Consider the following 21,077-nt stretch of genomic DNA (forward strand, 5'->3'; position numbering starts at 1 on the left):
CATCTCGAGTACCTAGAGATAGACAGATTCCGATAAAACAGCTTGTGCACACGTTGGATTCTAAATATCTGTTCCGTAATCTTGAAGGCTGTTTTCTATCAGTAGTTTCACCTTGCCTTAAGTTTTTAGGGTCCTGTGCATTGTTCTCCTACTCATGTTGCAAGTTTTCACATAGCTCCGAAGTAAATACATTGGTATTTAAAGGAAATACGTGTCTATGTCGAAAATTTAAAAGGCCATAGGTATGTACTGTAAAACGTTGTAGGTAGGTAGGTACAAATACACGTGTGAATATGTAATTCGCAAATCGGTGTTTTAATTTATTGCCACTCGTTGCGAATTTCCTACTTTTTGCACTTGTATCGTAATGTACTATTATCTAGGTACATATGCAGTGGGCACTCTAAGCTTATTTCTCTATGCCATTGGTAACAGCTTAGTGGTACCTACACTAGACTACCACCTGGTAGATAACTGTGGGAATGACGCCAGCGAATAAAAATGCGATAAATGTTGTCCTAGTCGGCACTAGGTCATGTAATAGGGGTGTTTTTCACCTAGCCGTAGTCAGGCGATCTTGGCGTGTTTGTAGTTACCACTTGGGTGGGGTAAAGTTTTTGAGCCAGTCGGCCAAAGGCGGCCTCGCCTACGGGACGCATCGTCCGAAAAGTTTTTTTTATATATTCGAGACAGATATCTTAGTGGTATCATACAAACTAATGATTGTGAAACATGTATACCGGTAAAAGCAGGACTAATTCAAACAGTAAGTTAATTTATTATGATCTTGGTTTATAGGTTTTGAAACGATGGCAACATTTGTTTTGAGCAGGTGAATGAAATGGTTTTGATAATAGTAACATTATTGAGTTTATTGTTGCGTGTACTCGTGTAGATAATTCTGTTTAACATTCTTTACGGTAGTGATGATTAATTATTGATATAAATTGTAGAGTAAGTGATGAAATTCCGCGATGACCTGTTTTTCAGGAGGCCTAGTCAAGATGACAATCGTTAATAGAAAACGCCAATCGGAACTTAAATAATGTAGGTATGGAAATTGTCACGACTCTCACGAGACTTTTCGTAGCTACTTATACGAAAGGAAAACAGAGGCCCTACCGCGAACCACGTTCGTCGTGATGCCTCTTTGTCGCCCTTGTGGATTCATGCGTAAGTGTGACAGGGAGGCAACACGTCGAACGTGGTTCGCGGTAGGCCCTCAGGGTCGCGACCTGACGACAAGGGAGGCGCGGGCGGCTTGCGCGGGAAAGCGAACCTCGAACCAAAATATGTGCTTCAGGCGGGCGCAGCATGCTTCCATTTTTATCGCCTGTGACTCTGCCCATCACTTTCGCACTTACATACTTGTTAGGACGTGACAGGCGTGGTGACAAGCGATAAAAATGCGACCGCCGCAGTGCTAAAATAAAAGCGAGTGTCGTCTAACCATACTTTTAATGCAGCAGCGCTAGAAGCTTAAAGCCCTTGCTACACGGTCGCCGACAAGCCTTCTAACCGTCTGACCTTGGTCTGACCTTGGTCAGTTTGGTCAAATTTTTGTTGGAAACAACTGTCTACACGGTCCGGGACGGACCAAGGCCACGCGGTCTGAAGGCTTGTCGGCGACCGTGTAGCAAGGGCTTAATAAAGAGTAGGTACCTACAATTTTCTCGCGGCCAAAACGTAGGTTAAACCGAGGTGGTTTAGGGGTTTAGTAAAGTCAGGGCTTTTGAGATCTAATAACTTTTTTACAGTAAAACCTAGTGAGTCTTTTTCATGTAATGGTTTTGGTGGGATTAATATGGTGTCAAAAACACTTTAGGTTTTTTTTTTCGTTTAACATGCCATACAATCAAATTGAGAAGCTCCCCTTTTTGAAATTTTGGAGTCGGTTAAAAACTAATGAATCTAAATCCAAATCGTCGCCCCAAATAACAAATAACCTACTTAAGTTTAGATATTTTTAGATAACTGTAAAAAGAAGTGTTTTCATTGTAATCCTTTGGTTCCACAGTAGCATGGCATCGTCCGCAATCTGCGACTTCCCGCGTCGAGGAGGAGTTGATGCAGAAGAGCGCACGAGCGCTCAACTCGACCACCGACCCTCTGGAGCGACTGCGTCTGCTGTGCCTCTCACGCGGCGCCTCGGGAATTATGGGTCTGGGCAGGCGAGTATCAACTAAGCGCCATTTGCACCATTCCACTTACCCGGGGTTAACCGGTTAAACCTGGAGTTACCAGTACAATTTGATAGTTAGTGGGATGGTGCAAGTGGGCCTAAGTAACGAGCAGTCTGTGTAAACTGGGCTATAACCGCGAAAATCGAAGTTAGCAAATTGCGGGCATCTTTCTCTGTGACTCTAATTACGCCTTAGTATTAGGAGTAAAAGAGAAAGATCACCGCAATTTGCGAATTTCGGTGTTCACGGTAAGCCCTCTGAGTGGACGCTCGAACGGGACGTCCAGCGCGTGGTATATGAGAACGTTCACATTGAACAAATGCATTCGCCATGTTTTTTCGCAATTCGCCGCGGGAATCAATTTGCGAAACTTTGAACTAAGTACGTACCGACTACAGCAACAGCACATGCTTTTAATCATTCATTCGTTCTTAATTAAATTACAATTTCAATCAATCATTATTAATAGAAAATAATATTTCATAGGATTTTCCGAAGAATGGACGATGACGGAAGCAAACAACTTAACAAGGAAGAGTTTTTCACGGGCATTAAAGACACTGGACTGGACATTAGCGATGAGGTAATCCACGTACCTATAAATATTATGTAGCTTAGTGCAGTGAAGTTTTTAACATTGGCCCTGTTTCATGCATGAGTCTGATGAAAAATGAATTACTCATACGATTTTCGCATATTACTGACTTTCTTGTTTGGGTTAACTCCTCCTAACTAATTTATCATGTATAATGTGGCATTGATAGACTATTGTGTACATTATTTTCCAGGATGCAGAGAAACTGTTCGCTCAGTTCGACATAGACAATAGCGGTTCCATTAGCGTCGATGAATTCATCAGACAGATTCGTGTACGTATGAATTTGTTCTTTACTAAATTACTTTTTAAGTTGACTTCTAATATATTTTACCCTTGTCGGAAAGAGCGCTTATCTACTAAACAATTTAGGATGCTTAAGGTACGCTTTAGGACAAATTCCACGCGGCCTCTGCCACGCAGAGGCATATTTAAAAAATATGACATGAGCGCACTGGAGATTAAAACCATGGCGAGGAAGAGGAACTTATCAATATAATATAGCAATTAGGCAAGGGATTTTTATTGTGATCTCTGTGGGAGGATGACTTCTGTGTGAAGTAAATGGAACTCTTTTGGGTCAATTTCACCAAACGAGCATTTTTGTCTAATTCCCATGGAATTTTGAAATACCAACATTACACAAAAAAAATTATGCTGATAATTTGATAAAAAATATAATAAACATTAATTTTCTTATGGGGTAAAAAAATTCATAAAACTATAAAAGTTATTTCAATTTAAAATTTTGGTCAGGGCACGGGAATTAGTGTGTCCATGGGAATTAGATTTTACTAGCACGGAAATTAGAACATGGCACAGGAATTGTTTTCTTAGCTTATTTTGGTAGTTAAAACTATTATTTATGTATATTTTAATCTACAATAATATACTTCAACCATACTGAAGCGGCATCGAATATATTTATCTTCTTTAATTTTAGTTTCGGACGACAAATCTACGAAAGTATGATACACTAAAAACTACGTATTTGACTAATCGTTTCCTTGATTTTAATGGCAACTAATCTCTCTTTCTTAGTAAAATATACATATTTCAAAACAATACTTTGAGTAGTTGCGTAAACATGTCCGCCTTACATACAAAACTATTCATTAAAAAGTGTCATTATGTATCTGCATGTAGATAGGTACAAGGTGTATGATCTGGTATATGGCCGTATAGGAAATGATACTAAGAAATAAATAGGGGCACAGAGAGAAGAAGTTATTGTGTAAGTTAATCTGAAGAAATCGAATATGCTGCCTTCATAAATTCATAACACAAAAAATTGTTTAACCACATATGCGGTAAGGTGGGGTAAGACTATCACCGGGGTAAGACTATCACAGACAGACAGACATGACGAATCCATAAGGGTTCCGTTTTTTGCCATTTGGCTACGGAACCCAAATAAGGTATCTAATAGTATTACGGTTTAATTTATAACAACTAATCTATTAAACGAGCAATTCTTGTATATATTTCGGGGATCTCGGAAACGGCTCTAACGATTTCGATGAAATTTGATCATATATGAGGGTTTTCTGGGGTGAAAAATCGATCTAGGTAGGTGTTATCTCTGGAAAAACGCGCATTTTTGAGTTTTTAGGTAGGTAGGTATATGTTTTCCAAGCAAAGCTCGGTCTCCCAGATATTTAAACTTTATACGGCATACGCTGTCAGCTGTCAAATTTACAAAAACAAAACATTGCAAATGTGATTCATTTTGTTTCATGTAACTTTAGGTACAGGTATTATAATATGTAATAATTCCAGAAATAGTTTTATGTTTATATAATATTTTAATGTTATAATATGATCAATGAATAAGGTAAGGTGGGGTAAGACTAACAGTACAAGGATTCCATACAAGTGATAGTCTTACCCCGGTGTCGTCTTACCCCACCTTACCTTACGTATTAAAATTGCCCGGGTTATTCGGGTCCAACCTGTATGTACTATAGTACTTATACTAAAAAACTATTCACAGATTTTTGTACATTCTTTAATATTTCCTTAAATGTAAAATAGACAGATATACGTCGTATTATTATTACATATAATATATATTCAATGCCAATATTGGTCGTCTGACACCAGGGTTTTTGTCAGAGAAGTGTCGGTTCGGCTAGTAGGCATCTCAGGCGATCATAGGGCTGGCGCTTTCTTTGCCCAGAGGCCAAGCCTGGCGGTGCAGAGGGGCAACGCCGCTAGCGTTCTTGCGACCATGCCGGAAGGGAGTGATTTGGGGGAAGTTTTTTATATTTAGTTTTTAGTTTTAGTTTTGTGTTAGCATAGGTTTAATTTACTTTCTTTTTTGTTTGTGATTTGACATGTAATATGAATTATTAAATAAAATCTTTGATTTTGTATTTATGCCAATATATATATGTAATAATAATATGACGTAAACATTGCCAATTAACTTACAGTGCCCCCAATAAAAGATTTGTTGACAATATATGTAATACTTTCTAATTCCCGTGCCACTTAATCAGCTGTTTTAGGTAAATTTGCTATGGGAATTAGGGCACGGAAATTAGAATTCGTAATAAAAAAATTCGCCAAAAATTTAAATCGTGTTTGACCAAACTGATATGTTATCGCTTACATAAAGATACATAAAGGGCTCCTAAATATGACAATTGTCATTGAAAAGCTATGTGGAAAATAAAATTTATAAGGGGCATCGAAATTAGAAAAAACTTGTCGCCCACCCGGATTCCGAAATACTTACGCGATTTGCTCGAACACGCCGCGGCTTGACTTACATCCGCTTGCTTTGAGAGACAGCCGAATACTGCCAGTACAGGTGAGGCGGGACACGAGGCGGTTCAAATACAAACGTCGGCTGTCAGAGCCCTTTGAGTTTTGCCGACGAAATTTTACTCGCGCGCTCGGACAAAATTTAAACATCGATCACAAGATATTTACCACAATTAAGTTAATAGTATATGTGCTCAGTGATAGTAAATATCATCTAGTTTAAGTATTTGACACTAAATTAGTGATACTAATGTAGAATTTTTCGTAGGATTTTTCATTATGCTTAAAAGTAGATTCCGGACAGGGCACGGGAGTAGTAATTTGAGCCTTTAGGTATTTTTATGTGTACTCTAAAAACCAACTAATCAGTGAATTCATATGGGACTCGGTGTGAAAGTGTGACTTCTTTATGTAAAAAAAAAATGGTAAGTATTATCTGATGCTAACCCGCGATTTTCATCACGGACAGAAAAAAAATCGTGTTCAGAAATTGACCCTTTTGTTCCAGCCTCCGATGAATGAGGGCCGCCGTGCTATAGTCGAGCGGGCGTTCAAGAAACTGGATAAAACTGGAGATGGGATCATTGCCATAGACGATCTCCGTGGCGTGTACGCGGTCTCTGCAAACCCGAGGTACTTATATTATTCGGCCTGTGGTCTGCAACCGTATCTTTTTGCATTAGTTTAATTTTTTTAACAGTACCCAATCTGTTATTTAATTTAGCCCAAAATTAAAACAAAACACGAAGTTTTTTACGGAACACTAAAAGAGGACCCACAAAATTAATCATCTTTTTCGAAGTGCATCTTTAAATACTTCATTTGAATGTTTAAATACTTCAATGAGTCAATTGTGAGAGAATGGGAGAGCGGGTATGTAATTGAAGGGATGTTTACAAAAACAACATAACTGCTTAGAGCGGTTGACACTTTTTTAAGAACATTGTTAATCGTTTCAGGTGTCAACCAGTGTAGTCAGTTATGTTGTTTTTGTAAACATCCCTTTAATTATAACGCATTTAATTTTAGGTACAAGAGTGGTGAAGAGACCGAAGAACTGATCATGAACAAATTCCTAGCTAACTTTGAGAGCGAGGGGACCGTTGATGGCAAGGTGGGTACACTATCATTGTGATGCAGGTCTTATGAAGCCTTCAGTCTAAGTGCAGCCTAGTTCTAGCTGTAACAAAACGTGTGGCGAATATGTCACAGATCACCTCGACTACTACTAGGTGGAGCATATAAAATAAATCGCGGTCCCTTCACATTGGCGATCTCGTAAGATCAATACGGGTCGGCTGGCCTTCACATTGATTAATGTTTATTTATTGCGAGTTCATATATATTTGCCCACGCAAGTAGTATACTTAAGTAAGAGTAACAACGCACGTGTGAACACCAGCCACATTTACCTGTCCCTACTGTACTTATATGCCACACTTATCCGTATTTACATCGACCTTTACTAATTTAGATTGAGAGCGCTTATTATGTGTGCTAATGAGTAAAATTATTCAATGTCTATTTTACCCACTACCGTTTTTTTAGTGCAAAATAAATTTTCTGAATCTTCTGACACAATTAAAGCTTCGCGAATTTCGCGATACACCTAAGATGTGCGATTTTCGTAAATGTTTCATAATGCAGTGTCAATTCTTTTTTGAGTTCTTATAGGTGACACAGCTCAGGTAAGCAGGAAAGCACATCAAATATTATATGTTGGTAATTAATAATAATCAATCAGATTTATATAATATGTTTTCCCATTTCTTTTAATAACTTTATTTTCTTTTCCTTTTGTAAGAATTTGATATGTTTTCTGAAAGAGCTACGATTTTGTATGATTCCATGTACATATGTATATTTTCTAAATCAAATTTCTATTACACCTTATGTGTATAATTGCATGAATTCTATAGTAATTTAAATTGTATTTTTTCCCTTATTTTCTCGTAATGCATGTTAATTATAAGATGTAATTATTTTTGAAAAGATGTGTCCCGCCGAGTTTGTTGCCGGTCCCATATTGGGATACCCTCCTCCAATTGAGGGGGGATTTAAATCTTCTCGGGGCAGAGGTGTAGGGTTGGAGCCGGTCTACCTAGCTTTATTTGACGTTCATAAGCGCATTGTAATTATGCCTACTTGAATAAACTATCTTTTATCTTATCTTATCTTGTCTTCATCATGTCAAGCAAAATGTACCTAATGTGTTGTGAAAACGTTTCCTTGTCTAACCAAATCCAAATGACTGAAGTAAAAATTAACGACTTAATTAGTAAAGGATGAGGGACTTTTATTTTTATTTCCAACTAGCGAACCGCCCCGGCTTCGCACGGGTTAACAAAATATACAAAAACCTTCCTCTTGTATCACTCTATCTATTTAAAAAAAACCGCATCAAAATCCGTTGCGTAATTTTAAAGATCTAAGCATACAGACAGCGGGAAGCGACTTTGTTTTATACTATGTAGTGATTATCAGGTAACGCTCGATGTTCGATCCTTCTCTCACCAAATTCAAATGACTGCTTTCAGGTAACGCTTGAGGAGTTCATGAACTACTACAGCGGCATCAGCGTGTCCATCGACAACGATTGCTTCTTCGATCTCATGATGCGGCAGGCCTACAAGCTCTAAAGATCGAACCAGAAGCATGGACCTAGAATACCAGAGGGCCTACCGCGAACCACGTTCGACGTTTTGCCTCTCTGTCGCACTTGTAAATTCGTACGTAAGTGTGACAGGGAGGCAACACGTCGAACGTGGTTCGCGGTAGGCCCTCAGACGTCGCTCAGACGAAAATGTGACTTCATGACGTCGATTTTTCGCACACGCAAACATTTACATTTACAACTCGGGCAAAGCGGTCATTGGCTAAAACCCAATGAGCAAACATGTGTGCGTGCGAAATCAGCGTGTCACGAAGTCACAAATCCGTTTTAGTGACGTGGTGTCCTTGCATTTTTCGTCCATGGCCAGAAGTCTTTGTTTGCCAAATGTTTCATTCCATTTGGACAAGCAGGACAGCACTTACACGCACATTTTAAGGCTTTTGTCGAAACGCTGGATATCGAGCACTCGGTCACTATGATTTATTCAATATTATTAATGGTAAAGATTTATTTATATAACAAATTAACTATGTTTGAAACATGCTGTGTTTCCTATTCATTAAATATTTTTAATGTAATATACAATGTTTTATTTAACCGTCTCCTCCTACTAGGTAGAGTCTGTTCGGGTGGCCCCACACAGCCCAGCTATGCTTGTCACGTACATTTTTGCAAATTAGTACAGTGTGTAAATCCAATACGGGAAATAACCAGATATAGAATTTGCCCGTGTAATCATTAAGTACCTATGAAGTTTTTTTAAGTTACACTTAATTATGAGTATTATGACCCCGTAATTATACAGGATGTTTCCTGTAACACGAGCAATAAATTAAACTGTAGGTTGTACTCCTCAAACTGACCAACATTTGGCAGCAACTTTTAAAAATAACTTATGTTTTTGATTTTTATTACACTTTAAAGTTTATTCTAAGACGCAATGTATTGCAAATTTTGTTATGTTTAAAGCGTGACAAGCAACGTCAAACACACTGATGTCAGCGTAGGTACATTGAAGGCAATATTTATTATGTATGAATAAGAGGAAGTCTAAATTATGAATCCTTTAGACTCTAAAGGATTCATAATTTTTAAAAGTGGTTTAACAAAAGTTTTATAGTTTGAGGAGTATAATATTATAAGTCTGTGCGGGAAGAGAAGAGTCGTGGAATGTATTGGGTCCCATACATTCCACGACTCTTCTCTTTCCGCACAGACTATATGTTTCAATTAGTTGCTCGTGTTACAGTACAGGCAACACCCTGTATATTTTTTTCAATTTACTGAGCAGCAAGCAAACAGAAACATAAGATGACATGACACTACGAGATACGAGCTTTTTATAAGTGTTGACAGTTACTTTAAAAGCTCGTATCCCGTAACTTGTGTGGTGTATTTTTTGCTCTGGGTGTATTACATTGCGGGCCGAATTATTTTGCCACTTCCTACAATAAAGTGGTATCCAGATGAGACAATTTTTCGCCAATCTGATGAAATTCTCCGATCGAATCATCAGGTGCGGACACATAAATGCCAATTTTCATAGTAATTATCTTATGGAATGAATTTTCCTGATCAAATCAACTGATTTGATCAGTCATGTCTGGATACCACTTTAGTCACAATCTAAGGGTCTACCGCAAACGAGAGACACGAAATTTTGTTATCTAAGCTCTCTATCACTTGCATATTCGAGCGAAAAGAGACAGATAGCTGTGTTTTTATTTCGCGTTTCCCGGTAGGCCCTTTGTAAACAAACCGCCATGATGTATCAATGTCATATTTAATTGTCTGTGAAAACTCATCACAAAACAGTTTAAGGTACAGTATCTATAAGTTACTCTATGCTGGTTTACTAAAAACGCTAGTGCTGCACCTGGCGGTATTTTGATATAACTTAACTATGGTGTAGGTAACCTAGTTAAAACTTTTCAAGTATAATTTATCATTTTTCATTGTATGGAATGATATTTGTCGATATAGGTAGGTACCTATACCTACTTTATTGAGAAACGCACATTATCCGTGGTCCTTATGTACTTACTTGTATATCAGTTCCCCACCGCGTCTGTCTGTCGGGTTTGTACGTGCGAAGCCGGGGAGGGTCGCTATAGTTGTATAATTAATATAATTATGTATACATACATATGTATAAAAGCCAAGTGGGTACGACTCTCAGGCCTCTCAGCTGACCTTGATCATGTCTGGGCTGAGGGCCTACTGCGAAAAATAAAAATCGAAATTACGTTACCTGCCTCTCTATCGCTCTTCCGTATTCGTGCGATAGAGGCAGAGAATTTAGATTTTCGTTTTTCGCGGTAGACCGTCTGGTTTGAGTCTTCCATTCGCGAGCTATACGTGTCTACTTAGGGTAAAGTTATTCATTCAGTGAGTCAGTCGGCCAAAGGCGTCGCCCCAGACGCACGGTTCAAGTTCAATTGAAGATTTAAAACGGTTATTAAGTAGATTTACACGGTCGCCGGGCACTTGCGGAACGGGGCCGGGCCGGTTATCAAACTCTACCACCCTAGTATTAGCATTAGCATCCTAACAGTTTTTCTTTCCACGTAGTATCATGACACTGTTATAATTAAAAATTAAAATAAATCGACTTCCAAAATCGACATTTCTTAAGTTTAAGTGTCACACATTGAGTATTTAAAAAGTTACGTTTTTTTTCTGTTTATTTCTCACTGCACCCACCTTGACGCTTTTCTGTTTGGCCCTTATGGTTGACTGGTAGAGAATGCCTATAGCGGCATGAAGTCCACCTGTTGTACTCTTTTTTATCTGCAATAAAGTTTAAAATAATAAATAAATAATATTTTTGGTAATTCGAAACAGTTTTTTTTATTTCAAATATTGTTAACGATATTCTAATATTTCGTAAATCGGAAAAATCAGCCCGGCCCTCGGAAATCTATGACACCGATCCCGGCGACCGTATAGTTTAATTATAATAAACGCTTAAAAATAAGAAAATGATTACGTTTTTATTATTAGAGACAGTTATCTTAGTGGAATCATACAAACATGACGTACGAAGGTAAACTCAAGACCGATTCAAACAGTAAGTACATTTGTGACGTTATCTATGAAAAGGGACCTTATTGTCGATGGCGCTTACGCCGCACAGCGTCGCGCGGCATTGTAGGTATTTATATCGGAGAATCGTTAACAATGCCGTAAGCGCCATCGACAATAAGGTCCCTTTTCATAGATAACGTCACATTTATGATCTACTTTTACGCCGCAGCATCGGAGGGCCTACCGCGAACCACGTTCGACGTGTTGCCTTGCCTCCCTGTCACACTTACGTATAGGGTTGCCAGATCGAAAGGCGCTGTTATCGGGAAAAAATATACATTTTTCGGGATTTTGGGACTTAAGTCGGGAAAAAAGAAACATTCAAATTAAAGTAATTGTATTAAAAACAACGATATTATACATTATTGGAACTACGTCAGCCGCTCCCTGCCCAATCTCGCCATGCCGCGCTGACGGGCTCGACGCGGGTCGCTCGCTTGCTCGACGACAGTTAGGAACTTGAAATTATTGTTTTATAACGTGAAGCTGTTTTTCGGGACAATTTTCGCTTTGGCGGGAATCGGGAACACATGCTAAAAATCGGGAAAATCCCGCCAAATCCCGACCATCTGGCAACCCTACTTACGTACAATACAATTACAAGTGCGTCAGAGTGAGAGGGGCAAGACGTCGGGCAGTGGATGGTAGTTTTAATATCATTTCATAAAACTAGTGGCTCAGCTGTATAATATACCTCAAATAATTAAGTTTAAAGTTTTAAAAAATTAAAATAAAATACCTACTTTTTTGAGTCATTATCATTATCACAGCGCACTCACATTAGTCATAAGTGTCAGAGACCATACTGGCGCTTAAGTCTTTTATGCCAATTTCCGCCATCTTGAATATTTTCCAAAAAACGAAATGACTGAAAAATTATATCTAAACTACTGAACCTGCTCACAAAATTTCACGAGAATATGTCAAAAAATGCGACCTGCAGAAGAGAACATCTGAAAATACGAATGCGTTTTTGTCCAAGTTGAAACGGAGACCTTCGCTAACGCTTGGTCGATTATGTTCGGTAGTGATATACCTTTATTGTTATTATTCGACTTTTACGTCGCAGCAATTGAACTTTTACGCAGTTCGTGTGGATATCGATTAGGTCGTGTCCTCTTGTTACTAGGCTGCCTAAATAATGCGTACCTATGTCCCGAGGGCCTACCGCGAACACCGACATTCGCAAATTGCGTGCATCTTTTTCTTTTACTCCAATTAAGGCGTAATAATTGGAGTGTGGAGTGCGGTAGATGTTCGCGGTAAACCCTCTGATCCTGACTGACGCATGAAGTCATGAACGCACAGCCGAAACTACAGAAGCTAGAAAGTTGAAATTTGCACATCAGGTTACATTTATAATTGTGTATACCTTCAAGAAATAAGGAGCGATTTGAAAAAATTCAACCCCCAAGGGGTTAAGGGATGAAAGTTTGTTTGTGGTACGAGTTTTATAATAGGAACTCCAACTTCATAAAAAAGTATTTAATTAAAATACAAGAAGTCTAATTTCAGTTTTGAAATTCCATGCCAAAAAGGGGTTGAAAATTTACATGCATCGAATACAAATAGTTTGGAACTTTTTAGAAATTAGAATAAAAGTAAATAAGCTGAAGCTTTTTTGAAAATTCATCCCCGAAGTGGGTGAAAAAGGGGTTGAAAGTTTGTATCAGGATTATCAGGAATGACATTTTTTTTAAGTGAGGAATGTTAATCTTCGTAGATAAAAAGTATTAAAACACAATTTTAAAGCAATTTTAGCGTTTATGATTTATGAATTCTGAGCCGGTCACGTCTGCCGCATACATCCAGAGTATCCAGATGGGTGGGCTTGAAACTTCGTAACTTCCGTAAGTTGTGACATGGTTGTGACAGACAAATGTCATGCATTGTAAAATTATTAACAAATTATGAACCTTTATTGCTATCTTCTGTTGCACAATGTTCAATGCTCATGTAGAATATAACCACCCACATTCAAACCCACGCGTATGAAGTCGCGGGCAACAGCTAGTAATTTCATAAAATTTCATTCGATCCCGTATAGGTATAACCCGTATTGTATGCATCAATGTTCCGGTAGCGATATTAAACTATTGTTTATTGACATGTAGTGTAGTATAGGTACTCGACTTTTATGGCGCAGGAACTGAACTTCTACACCGTGCACCGTTTGGGTTTCGGGTGGATATTGATTAACTTATGTCTAGACTTTCTAGGTCAACTCGTAACTCGGCTGCTAAAGAAGGTGGCAGTTTATTATATGTTCAGTCAATCCCTACGGGATGCATCAATATTCCGGTAGTGATATTAAACTACGTGTATTGGCCGAGCGTTAGCGAAGGTCTCCGTGTCAGCTTGGGGAAATTGCTTTCGTATGACCGGATGTTCTCCTCTGTAAGTCACATTTCTCAACAGATTCTGGTGAAATTTTGTGAACAGGTTTCGAAAGTTAGATTTTTTTCTGTCGTTTCTGTTTTTTGAAAATTTTAAAATGTTGGAAATTGGCATATAGGCGAAAAAGGGGTTGAAAGTTTGTATCAAATATAAATATGTAGTTAGAAACTTCTAGAACGAAACAATTTTAGAGTAAGTACAATAAAATAAATTTTAGTGTTTTGGAAAATTCGTCGCCAAAGAGGGTGAAAATGGGGTTAAAACTTAACCCTTTGTATGTATAAGCACTGATCAGTTTGAACGATTTTACACCTATTGTATTAAACAATGGATTTAAATTCGTGCGCACTGATCAGTGCTTAGACATACGAAGGGTTAAGAGTTTGTATTGAGGTCGAACATTTATGATAATTATCCTCCCAAGGGGCTGGTTTCCGGTACGAATACTTTATTGAGTGCGGTACTTAAAACTTCCTAATAGAAAATCGTAATATTAGAAAACATAAAAAGAGATATCAGATCCAGGTTTTCATCGTAATTCTTTGGTTCTACAGTAGCATGGCATCGTCCGCAATCGTCGCCATTCCGCGTCGAGGAGGAATTAATCCAGAAGAGCGGACGAGCGCTCAGCACAACCACCGACTCTCTGGAGCGACTGCGTCTGCTGTGCCTGACACGCGGCGCGTCGGGAATTATGGAACTAGCCAGGCGAGTACAAAAACTAAGTAAGTCTGTGCAAACTGAGCAGACGCTCGAGCGGGACGTCCAACGGGGCGTGTGAAACAACGTCTACATATGTTCGGACAAATTTAATTCAAACGAAATGCATCTGAGGGCCTACCGCGAACCACGTTCGACGTGTTGCCTCCCTGTCACACTTACATACGAATTTACAAGTGCGACAGAGAGGTAACACGTCGAACGTGGTTCGCGGTAGGCCCTCTGAGGCGTACGGCATCTACATGCTCATATTCTGTCGTATCTACGGCACCCCCGGCCCAACATGGTAGCTAAACAATCCTCCTTAACATCTAAAATTTTGCTCTCCATAACCAAATATAAAACTTCAAATTTGGCATTGGGACTTAATGTGAGCAACCCTGTTGGATTCAATTTGTGATAATTTTAACTACATACCGACTACTGCTTTTTATAATAAATTCGTTCTAAATCTATAAATAAATATATATAAATGCGTATGTCCCGATCCTAACTCGCAGAGCCGAACCAAAACCACACACAAGAACACAAACTAGAAAGCTGTAAGTTGCACATGGTTCCATCTATATCTGACCTATATGAAATAAGAAGCAATTTTGAGAAATGTAATCCCGAAGGGATTAAAAGGGGGATGAGGGTTTCTATGGGAATCAAGATTTATTTTAAGCTAGGAACTTGAAACTTCATAAAAATACATTTTGATAAAGCACAAGAAAAGTAATTGCAGCGTTTTTGAAAATTCAACATTCAAAGAAGATTTGAAAGTTTGTAACGGGAAGTAACATTTTTCTGAGTCGGGGTCTTGAAACTTCGACGCTATATTAGACATGTAGGATACTATTAATATGTTGTAATAACATAAGAAAAATAATTCAAGGTTAAAAGGGGGTTGAATAAATTGGTAACGGGCTTTTGAAAATTCATCCCCTAATAGGGTTAAAAAGGGGATGAAAAAGTATATCGGCAAATAAATCCACACGAACGAAATCGTGAGCAACAGCCAGTTAAAGTATAGTTTCAAACATTAATAGAAAATAAAAATTCACAGGATTTTCCGAAGAATGGACAAGGACGGAAGCAAACAACTTAACAAGGAAGAGTTTTTCAGGGGCATCAAAGAAACTGGACTGGACATAAGCCACGAGGTAATCCATCTTAAGAGTCCGCAGGAAGCTCGGCCGAATTGCACCTTCCCATACAAAAGGAGTTTCGTTCTCATTTTAAAACTACGTGTTGGATTGTACTGAAACTTTGCACATACAATGACATCAGGTTTTATATCTATATGCCTGTAATTAGTTTATATACGCGTATAAAACAAACAAAATTGACCAAAAACAAGTTTTGTATGAAAAACTTAAATTCTGGGTATTTTTTAAACTATAGTAAGTATCTGAAGCAACATAAACTAATTACAGGCCTGAGATACACCTTATCCTGTTGTAAGTACATACAAAGTTTCAGGACAATCTTACTGGTCTTTTTAAAATGAGAGCGTAACTACGTTTGTATCGAGCACCGAACTTGCTGTGTTGTGGACTCTTAATGAAAAATTATAATATATAGTTTAGTGTAGTGAACTTTCTAATATATATAATATATATATATATATATATATATATATATATATATATATCCTATATATGGGTCCTATTTCACGAGTCTCATGAAAAACTGATTTTGTCTACGACTTTTCGCATATTTAAGGGGCCCATTGATTACCAGTCCGCCGGACGATATCGGCCTGTCAGTTGTTCGGAACTGTCAACTATTTGTTCTAACTGACAGGCCGATATCGTGCGGCGGACTGGTAATCAGTGACCTCCTTAAGGGTGGTTTAGGGCCGATGTACACGGACTGCAACACGACTGCAATCCATCTGTACCGCGGCCCTTACAGACTGTTCTTCTTTAGCTCATCTCTTTGTAACTATATCATGGTAGTATTGGTAGTTAGGTACCTACATAGTTATGTGTATGTTGATTTTTTATTGTTTACACTATTTTGTAGGATGCAGAGAATCTGTTCGCTCGGTTCGACCCAGACGACAGCGGTTCTATTAGCGTGGACGAATTCATCAAAGAGATTCGTGTATGTATGAATTTGTTCTTTCTTAAATTACTGAATATTTAACAAGGTGTAAAAATGAAGCTTTTATTAAGTTATTAATAATTTTCACCGTCCTCGCCGGAAAAAGCGCTTGTTATCCACTACCTAACTCAGTTTAAGACGCTTTAGGTACGGTTCGGAATCTATAGCTGGTCAACCAAATCTTGTCAGTAAAAAAAGGCGCGAAAGGGACGATATCCCTTCGCGCCTACATTTTTCAAATTTGCTGCCTTTTTTAACCGACTTCCAAATCTAAAAGGAGGAGGTTATCAATTCGGTTGTATGTTTTTTTTTTATTTTTTTTATTTTTTTTATTTTTTTTTATGTTTGTTACTCCATATCTCCGTCATTACTGGACCGATTTTGAAAATTATTTTTTTGATTGTATGTATATGCATACAGATTGGTCCCATTTTTGTCAAAACCCAGTTCTGATGATGGGATCCATGAGGAATCGAGGGAACTCCTCAAATCTTAAAGGCACACATATAGTGACTTTTGTATTTTTATCAACAAATCAAGCATGTACATACAAAAAAGTGACATTTGATGAAGTGGAACTGCTGATGATGATCAGAACGGAACTCTTCAACGACGCATAGCACACGTCTGACGATTTGTCCTCTTCGTTATGTTTGTTAAGCAAGTTAAGTTTTTAAGATACATTTTTGTCAAGCTCGAGTGCTGATGATGGGATCCATGAGGAATCGAGGGAACTCCTCAAATCTTAAAGGCATGCGTATAGAGATTTTTGTATTTTTATCAACAAATCAAGCATATACATAAAAAAAAGTGACATTTGATGAAGTGGAACTGCTGATGATGATCAGAACAGAACTCTTCAACGACGCATAGTTCACGTTTAGCGATTTGTCCTCTTCGTTATGTTTGTTAAGCAAGTTAAGTTTTTAAGCCACATTTTTGTCAAGCTCGAGTTCTGATGATTCCCATCATGTGGCCACGAGGAATCGAGGGAACTCCTCCAATATTAAAGGCATGCGTATAGAGATTTTTGTATTTTCATCAGAAAATCGAGCATTTTCATTAAAAACTGTCGCATTTGATGAAGGGGAACTGCTGATGATGATCATAACGGAACTCTTCAACGACGCATAGCTCGCATTTGGCGATTTGTCCTTTTCGTTATGTTTGTTAAGCAAGTTAGGTTTTTAGGCACATTTATGTCAATCTCAAGTCCTGAACATGGTATCCATGAGGAATCGAGGGAACTTCTCAAATCTTAAAGGCATCCGTATAGAATTTTATATATATTCATCAGAAAATCAAGCATTTACATTAAAAACTGTGGCATTTGATGAAGTGGAACTGCTGATGATGATCAGAACAGAACTCCTCAACGACGCATAGTACACGTTTTGTGATTTTCAATTTCGATTTTGACTTGGATTGGGCCCCGGACTCTGGACTCGGACCCGTACTCGGACTCGGACTCAGACCCGGACCTTGACCCGGAAAACCACTATGATACCTAAACTAAATCAACCACTATGATTACCATAAAATGTATACATATTACCAAATAAAGTATAAGCACCGTTAAGTGGGTTAGGCTAGTAGTTAGAGAAGTCGGTTTTTTTCTATTAAAGATTATCTACTGTCAAGATCGGGTTGACCAAGTATAGATGCCTATGGAATAAAATGATGAAATAATTTTTAAATTATTTTCATGAAATATGTTTAATAAGGTAGTTAGTTGCCTTTAGGGGATTATTATATTGTGACTTGTTTATTATACAGCCAAATAGCCATTAAGAATTGTTATTAAACCTGTAATCATGTCTTTGTCGTAAAAAATAAATTGTATTGGATTTAGATTTACATATTTGTTCTCATAATATAAAATATTATCCTATTTTATCCTGAAGTAATTAATCACACGAGTTTATTACTTATTCTTATGATCGTCGATTTTATTTACCTACATTACATTATTTCATAAATTAATAAATACAATAATACAATTTATAACGTCACGGCATATCAAAATAAATATGTTTTTTTACATAACGTAAATTAGGCCTACGGTAACAATAAATAAAAAACCTAAAATATTCCTACTAATGCTGCGATTTTTTTTATTTCTAAACACCAATTACATCCAACTATCCTTTATGATTAACAAAACTAAACACTAAATAGCTATTTTTCAAACTGCATGCACCATGTACACTATCGATATAATAATAAATTTAATACTGGTACCGGTAGTACTATTAGTTATTCTGTGCTGGTACTTACTTCAAAAGTTATGTTATGCCAATGTGTGCCACTGTAGCACTAGAAATTTTGCGTTTTACGCACTCTCCGCCGCTGCGGAGGTTATCGCAAAAACAATGCAAACTCGTTGCTGGACAGCAGCTTCTGGAAGACTGAGGTATGTGGGCTTTGGCTTCCAATTTAATTTATTATTATTTCGTTCCGATCGAAGTTAGATTTTTTTCAAAATAAGGCACCTATCCAACTGGAGCATCTATCCGGGGTTTACCCTATTTTGATCTCTGTGGGAGGCACCTAGCTGACTTCTGTATGTGAAATAATGATGATGACTCGTTTTTTCCAGCCTCCGATGAATGACGGCCGCCGTGCTATAGTCGAGCGGGCGTTCAGGAAACTGGACAAAACTGGAGATGGGGTCATTGCCACAGAGGATCTCCGTGGCGTTTACTCGAGCGATGCAAACCCGAGGTACCTACTGTTTAACGGGTTAAACCCGCTTAAGAAGATTCTGTAACAAGGGACTGGTCCTGGTCCGCGTAAAATGTATGTTACGCGGTAGGGCTGGACGGTATCGGCCTGTCAGTTAGAACAAAAAGTTGACAGTTCCGAACAACTGACAGGCCGATACCGTCCGGCGGACTGTTAATCAGTGGGCCCCTTTATTTACCTGTCAGCTCCCAAGGGCTCAAATTTGAGCCAGAACGCTTATGGTGACGTCACACACGTGGGAACTCACGGGTTAAGCAAGTTTTACTGTAGGTATACTTAAATATTCATGACGATTGTTTTCGCTCTGAGAGCTGACGACGAAATGTCTATGAAAATGTTGACAGTGGTTGGCCTCGATTTTTATTATTATTATTTATTTAATAAAATACATATATATATAAGGCAAAATGTCTCGGTCACATTTTCTTTATAATTTATAATTTAGTACAAATCTCGCGCCGATCTTATTATTCGATATGTGGTTTGTGAACCGTTACTACTTTGCATTAGTTTATTTTTCCCCAAAAATGAATCATCTTCTTCGAAGTGCGTCTTTAAGTACGTAATTTAAATTGCATCGTGAATAAAGAGTATATTGTATGAGACGGAATGGGAGTGGGTATCTAATGATAACACACTTATTTTTAGGTACAAGAGCGGTGAAGAGACCGAAGAACTGCTCATTGGAAAATTCCTAGCTAACTTTGAGAGCGAGGGCACCGTTGATGGCAAGGTGGGTACAAAATCATTGTGATATGAAGTCTGCGTAAAGTCCTCATTTGACATCATTTATTGCCAGCACCCGGTATTTCCGAATCCGAGTACTTGGCCTAACATACCGGTGACAAACAGGTGCCTTGCGGTCCACCTGCTTTATTAATTTGTCCTTTTCAGAGAGATGGTGACTTTTACCACTAATACTTATTTCCGCTCCGATAGAAAGAATCTTATAGCACCCATAGGTACAATTCCTTTGGGGGTGTTCGTTTGTGCTATTTTGAGAAGACCTTCGTGAAGGCCCGCGCCCGTGCGCAGCTTTCTTTATATTTATTTTGGATTTTTATCTTCATCATGCCAAGCAAAATGTAATTTTATTTAATGTGATGATGTGAAAACGTTGCAATGATCCTTCTCTAACCAAATCCAACTGACTGAAGTCTAACACATTCAGATATGTGGAATAGGTATCCTAAACCAATTTTTATTTCCTGTTATCAGGTAACACTTGAGGAGTTCATGAACTACTACAGCGGCATCAGCGTGTCCATGGAGGACGACTGCTACTTCGATCTTATGATGCGCCAGGCCTACAAGCTCTAGAGATCAGGCTAGAAAGAAGCATGGACCTGAAATACCATGGACTTAACATCGCTAAGACAAAACTGTGATTTCGTGACACGCCGATTATTCTCGTATTTACGCTCGCATGCACACTTTTTCAACTCGGGCCGAGCGGTCATTGACTCCAAGCTAATAAATGAGGATGTGTGTGTGCGATCTCGGCACGTCATGAATTCACAACTCCGTTTTAGCGACGCGCGACGTGGTCCTTGCATTTTGCATCCATGGCCAGAAGTCTTTGCTCGCTACCATTTGGACTAAGCAGTATACAGCACACACGCGTTTTTATGGCTTTTGTCGACGTTCCTCGAGATGTCAAGCACTCGGTCACTATTACGCTTTATTCAATATTAATGGTGAAAATATATGTAAGTATTTAATTTAACAAATTAGCGATGTTCGATGTTCGAAACATGCAGTGTTTCCTATTAATTACCTAAATATATATTCAATGTAATTACACAATGTTTAATTAACCTACTCCTACAAAGAATATTTAATGACATAATGACGAACAATTGTAGGTATGTACCTA

The 21,077-nt window shown here is 38.2% G+C and overlaps 2 protein-coding genes and 1 long non-coding RNA gene across 3 annotated transcripts in view; 2 read left to right on the plus strand and 1 right to left on the minus strand.

Annotated features, from left to right (window-relative positions):
• Positions 1-8,208, plus strand: part of LOC134650053 (calcyphosin-like protein) — an 89,711-nt gene extending 81,503 nt beyond the window's left edge. Inside the window, exons 3-8 of the mRNA XM_063504877.1 lie at positions 2,018-2,171; positions 2,670-2,766; positions 2,972-3,052; positions 6,056-6,180; positions 6,577-6,661; positions 8,085-8,208. Coding sequence (XP_063360947.1) covers positions 2,018-2,171; positions 2,670-2,766; positions 2,972-3,052; positions 6,056-6,180; positions 6,577-6,661; positions 8,085-8,186 — 644 coding nt within the window. The 3' untranslated portion in view covers positions 8,187-8,208. The remainder of the gene's footprint in view (positions 1-2,017; positions 2,172-2,669; positions 2,767-2,971; positions 3,053-6,055; positions 6,181-6,576; positions 6,662-8,084) is intronic.
• On the minus strand, positions 8,075-20,672 carry LOC134650055 (uncharacterized). The gene is made up of 2 exons (XR_010097022.1): positions 20,548-20,672; positions 8,075-8,208 (listed from the first exon to the last, which is right to left on the minus strand). It is a non-coding gene; the product is annotated as an uncharacterized LOC134650055 (long non-coding RNA).
• Positions 11,180-20,563, plus strand: LOC134650054 (calcyphosin-like protein). The gene is made up of 7 exons (XM_063504878.1): positions 11,180-11,231; positions 14,200-14,353; positions 15,414-15,510; positions 16,376-16,456; positions 19,056-19,180; positions 19,850-19,934; positions 20,420-20,563. The coding sequence occupies exons 1-7, from the start codon at positions 11,195-11,197 to the stop codon at positions 20,519-20,521; spliced, it is 681 nt and encodes a 226-aa protein (XP_063360948.1). The 5' UTR covers positions 11,180-11,194; the 3' UTR covers positions 20,522-20,563.
• Positions 20,673-21,077: the final 405 nt, after the last annotated feature.

The sequence above is a fragment of the Cydia amplana genome, chromosome 8 (genome assembly GCF_948474715.1).
Source record: "Cydia amplana chromosome 8, ilCydAmpl1.1, whole genome shotgun sequence".
Lineage (NCBI taxonomy): Eukaryota > Metazoa > Arthropoda > Insecta > Lepidoptera > Tortricidae > Cydia > Cydia amplana.

Bases quoted from the DNA above. Each gene is read 5' to 3' on its own strand.
- LOC134650054 (XM_063504878.1), top strand. From the start codon at position 11,195: ATGACGTACGAAGGTAAACTCAAGACCGATTCAAACA. The intron at 11,232-14,199 runs GTAAGTACATTT...TTGGTTCTACAG, and splicing joins ACTCAAGACCGATTCAAACA to TAGCATGGCATCGTCCGCAA. The intron at 19,935-20,419 runs GTGGGTACAAAA...TCCTGTTATCAG, and splicing joins AGGGCACCGTTGATGGCAAG to GTAACACTTGAGGAGTTCAT.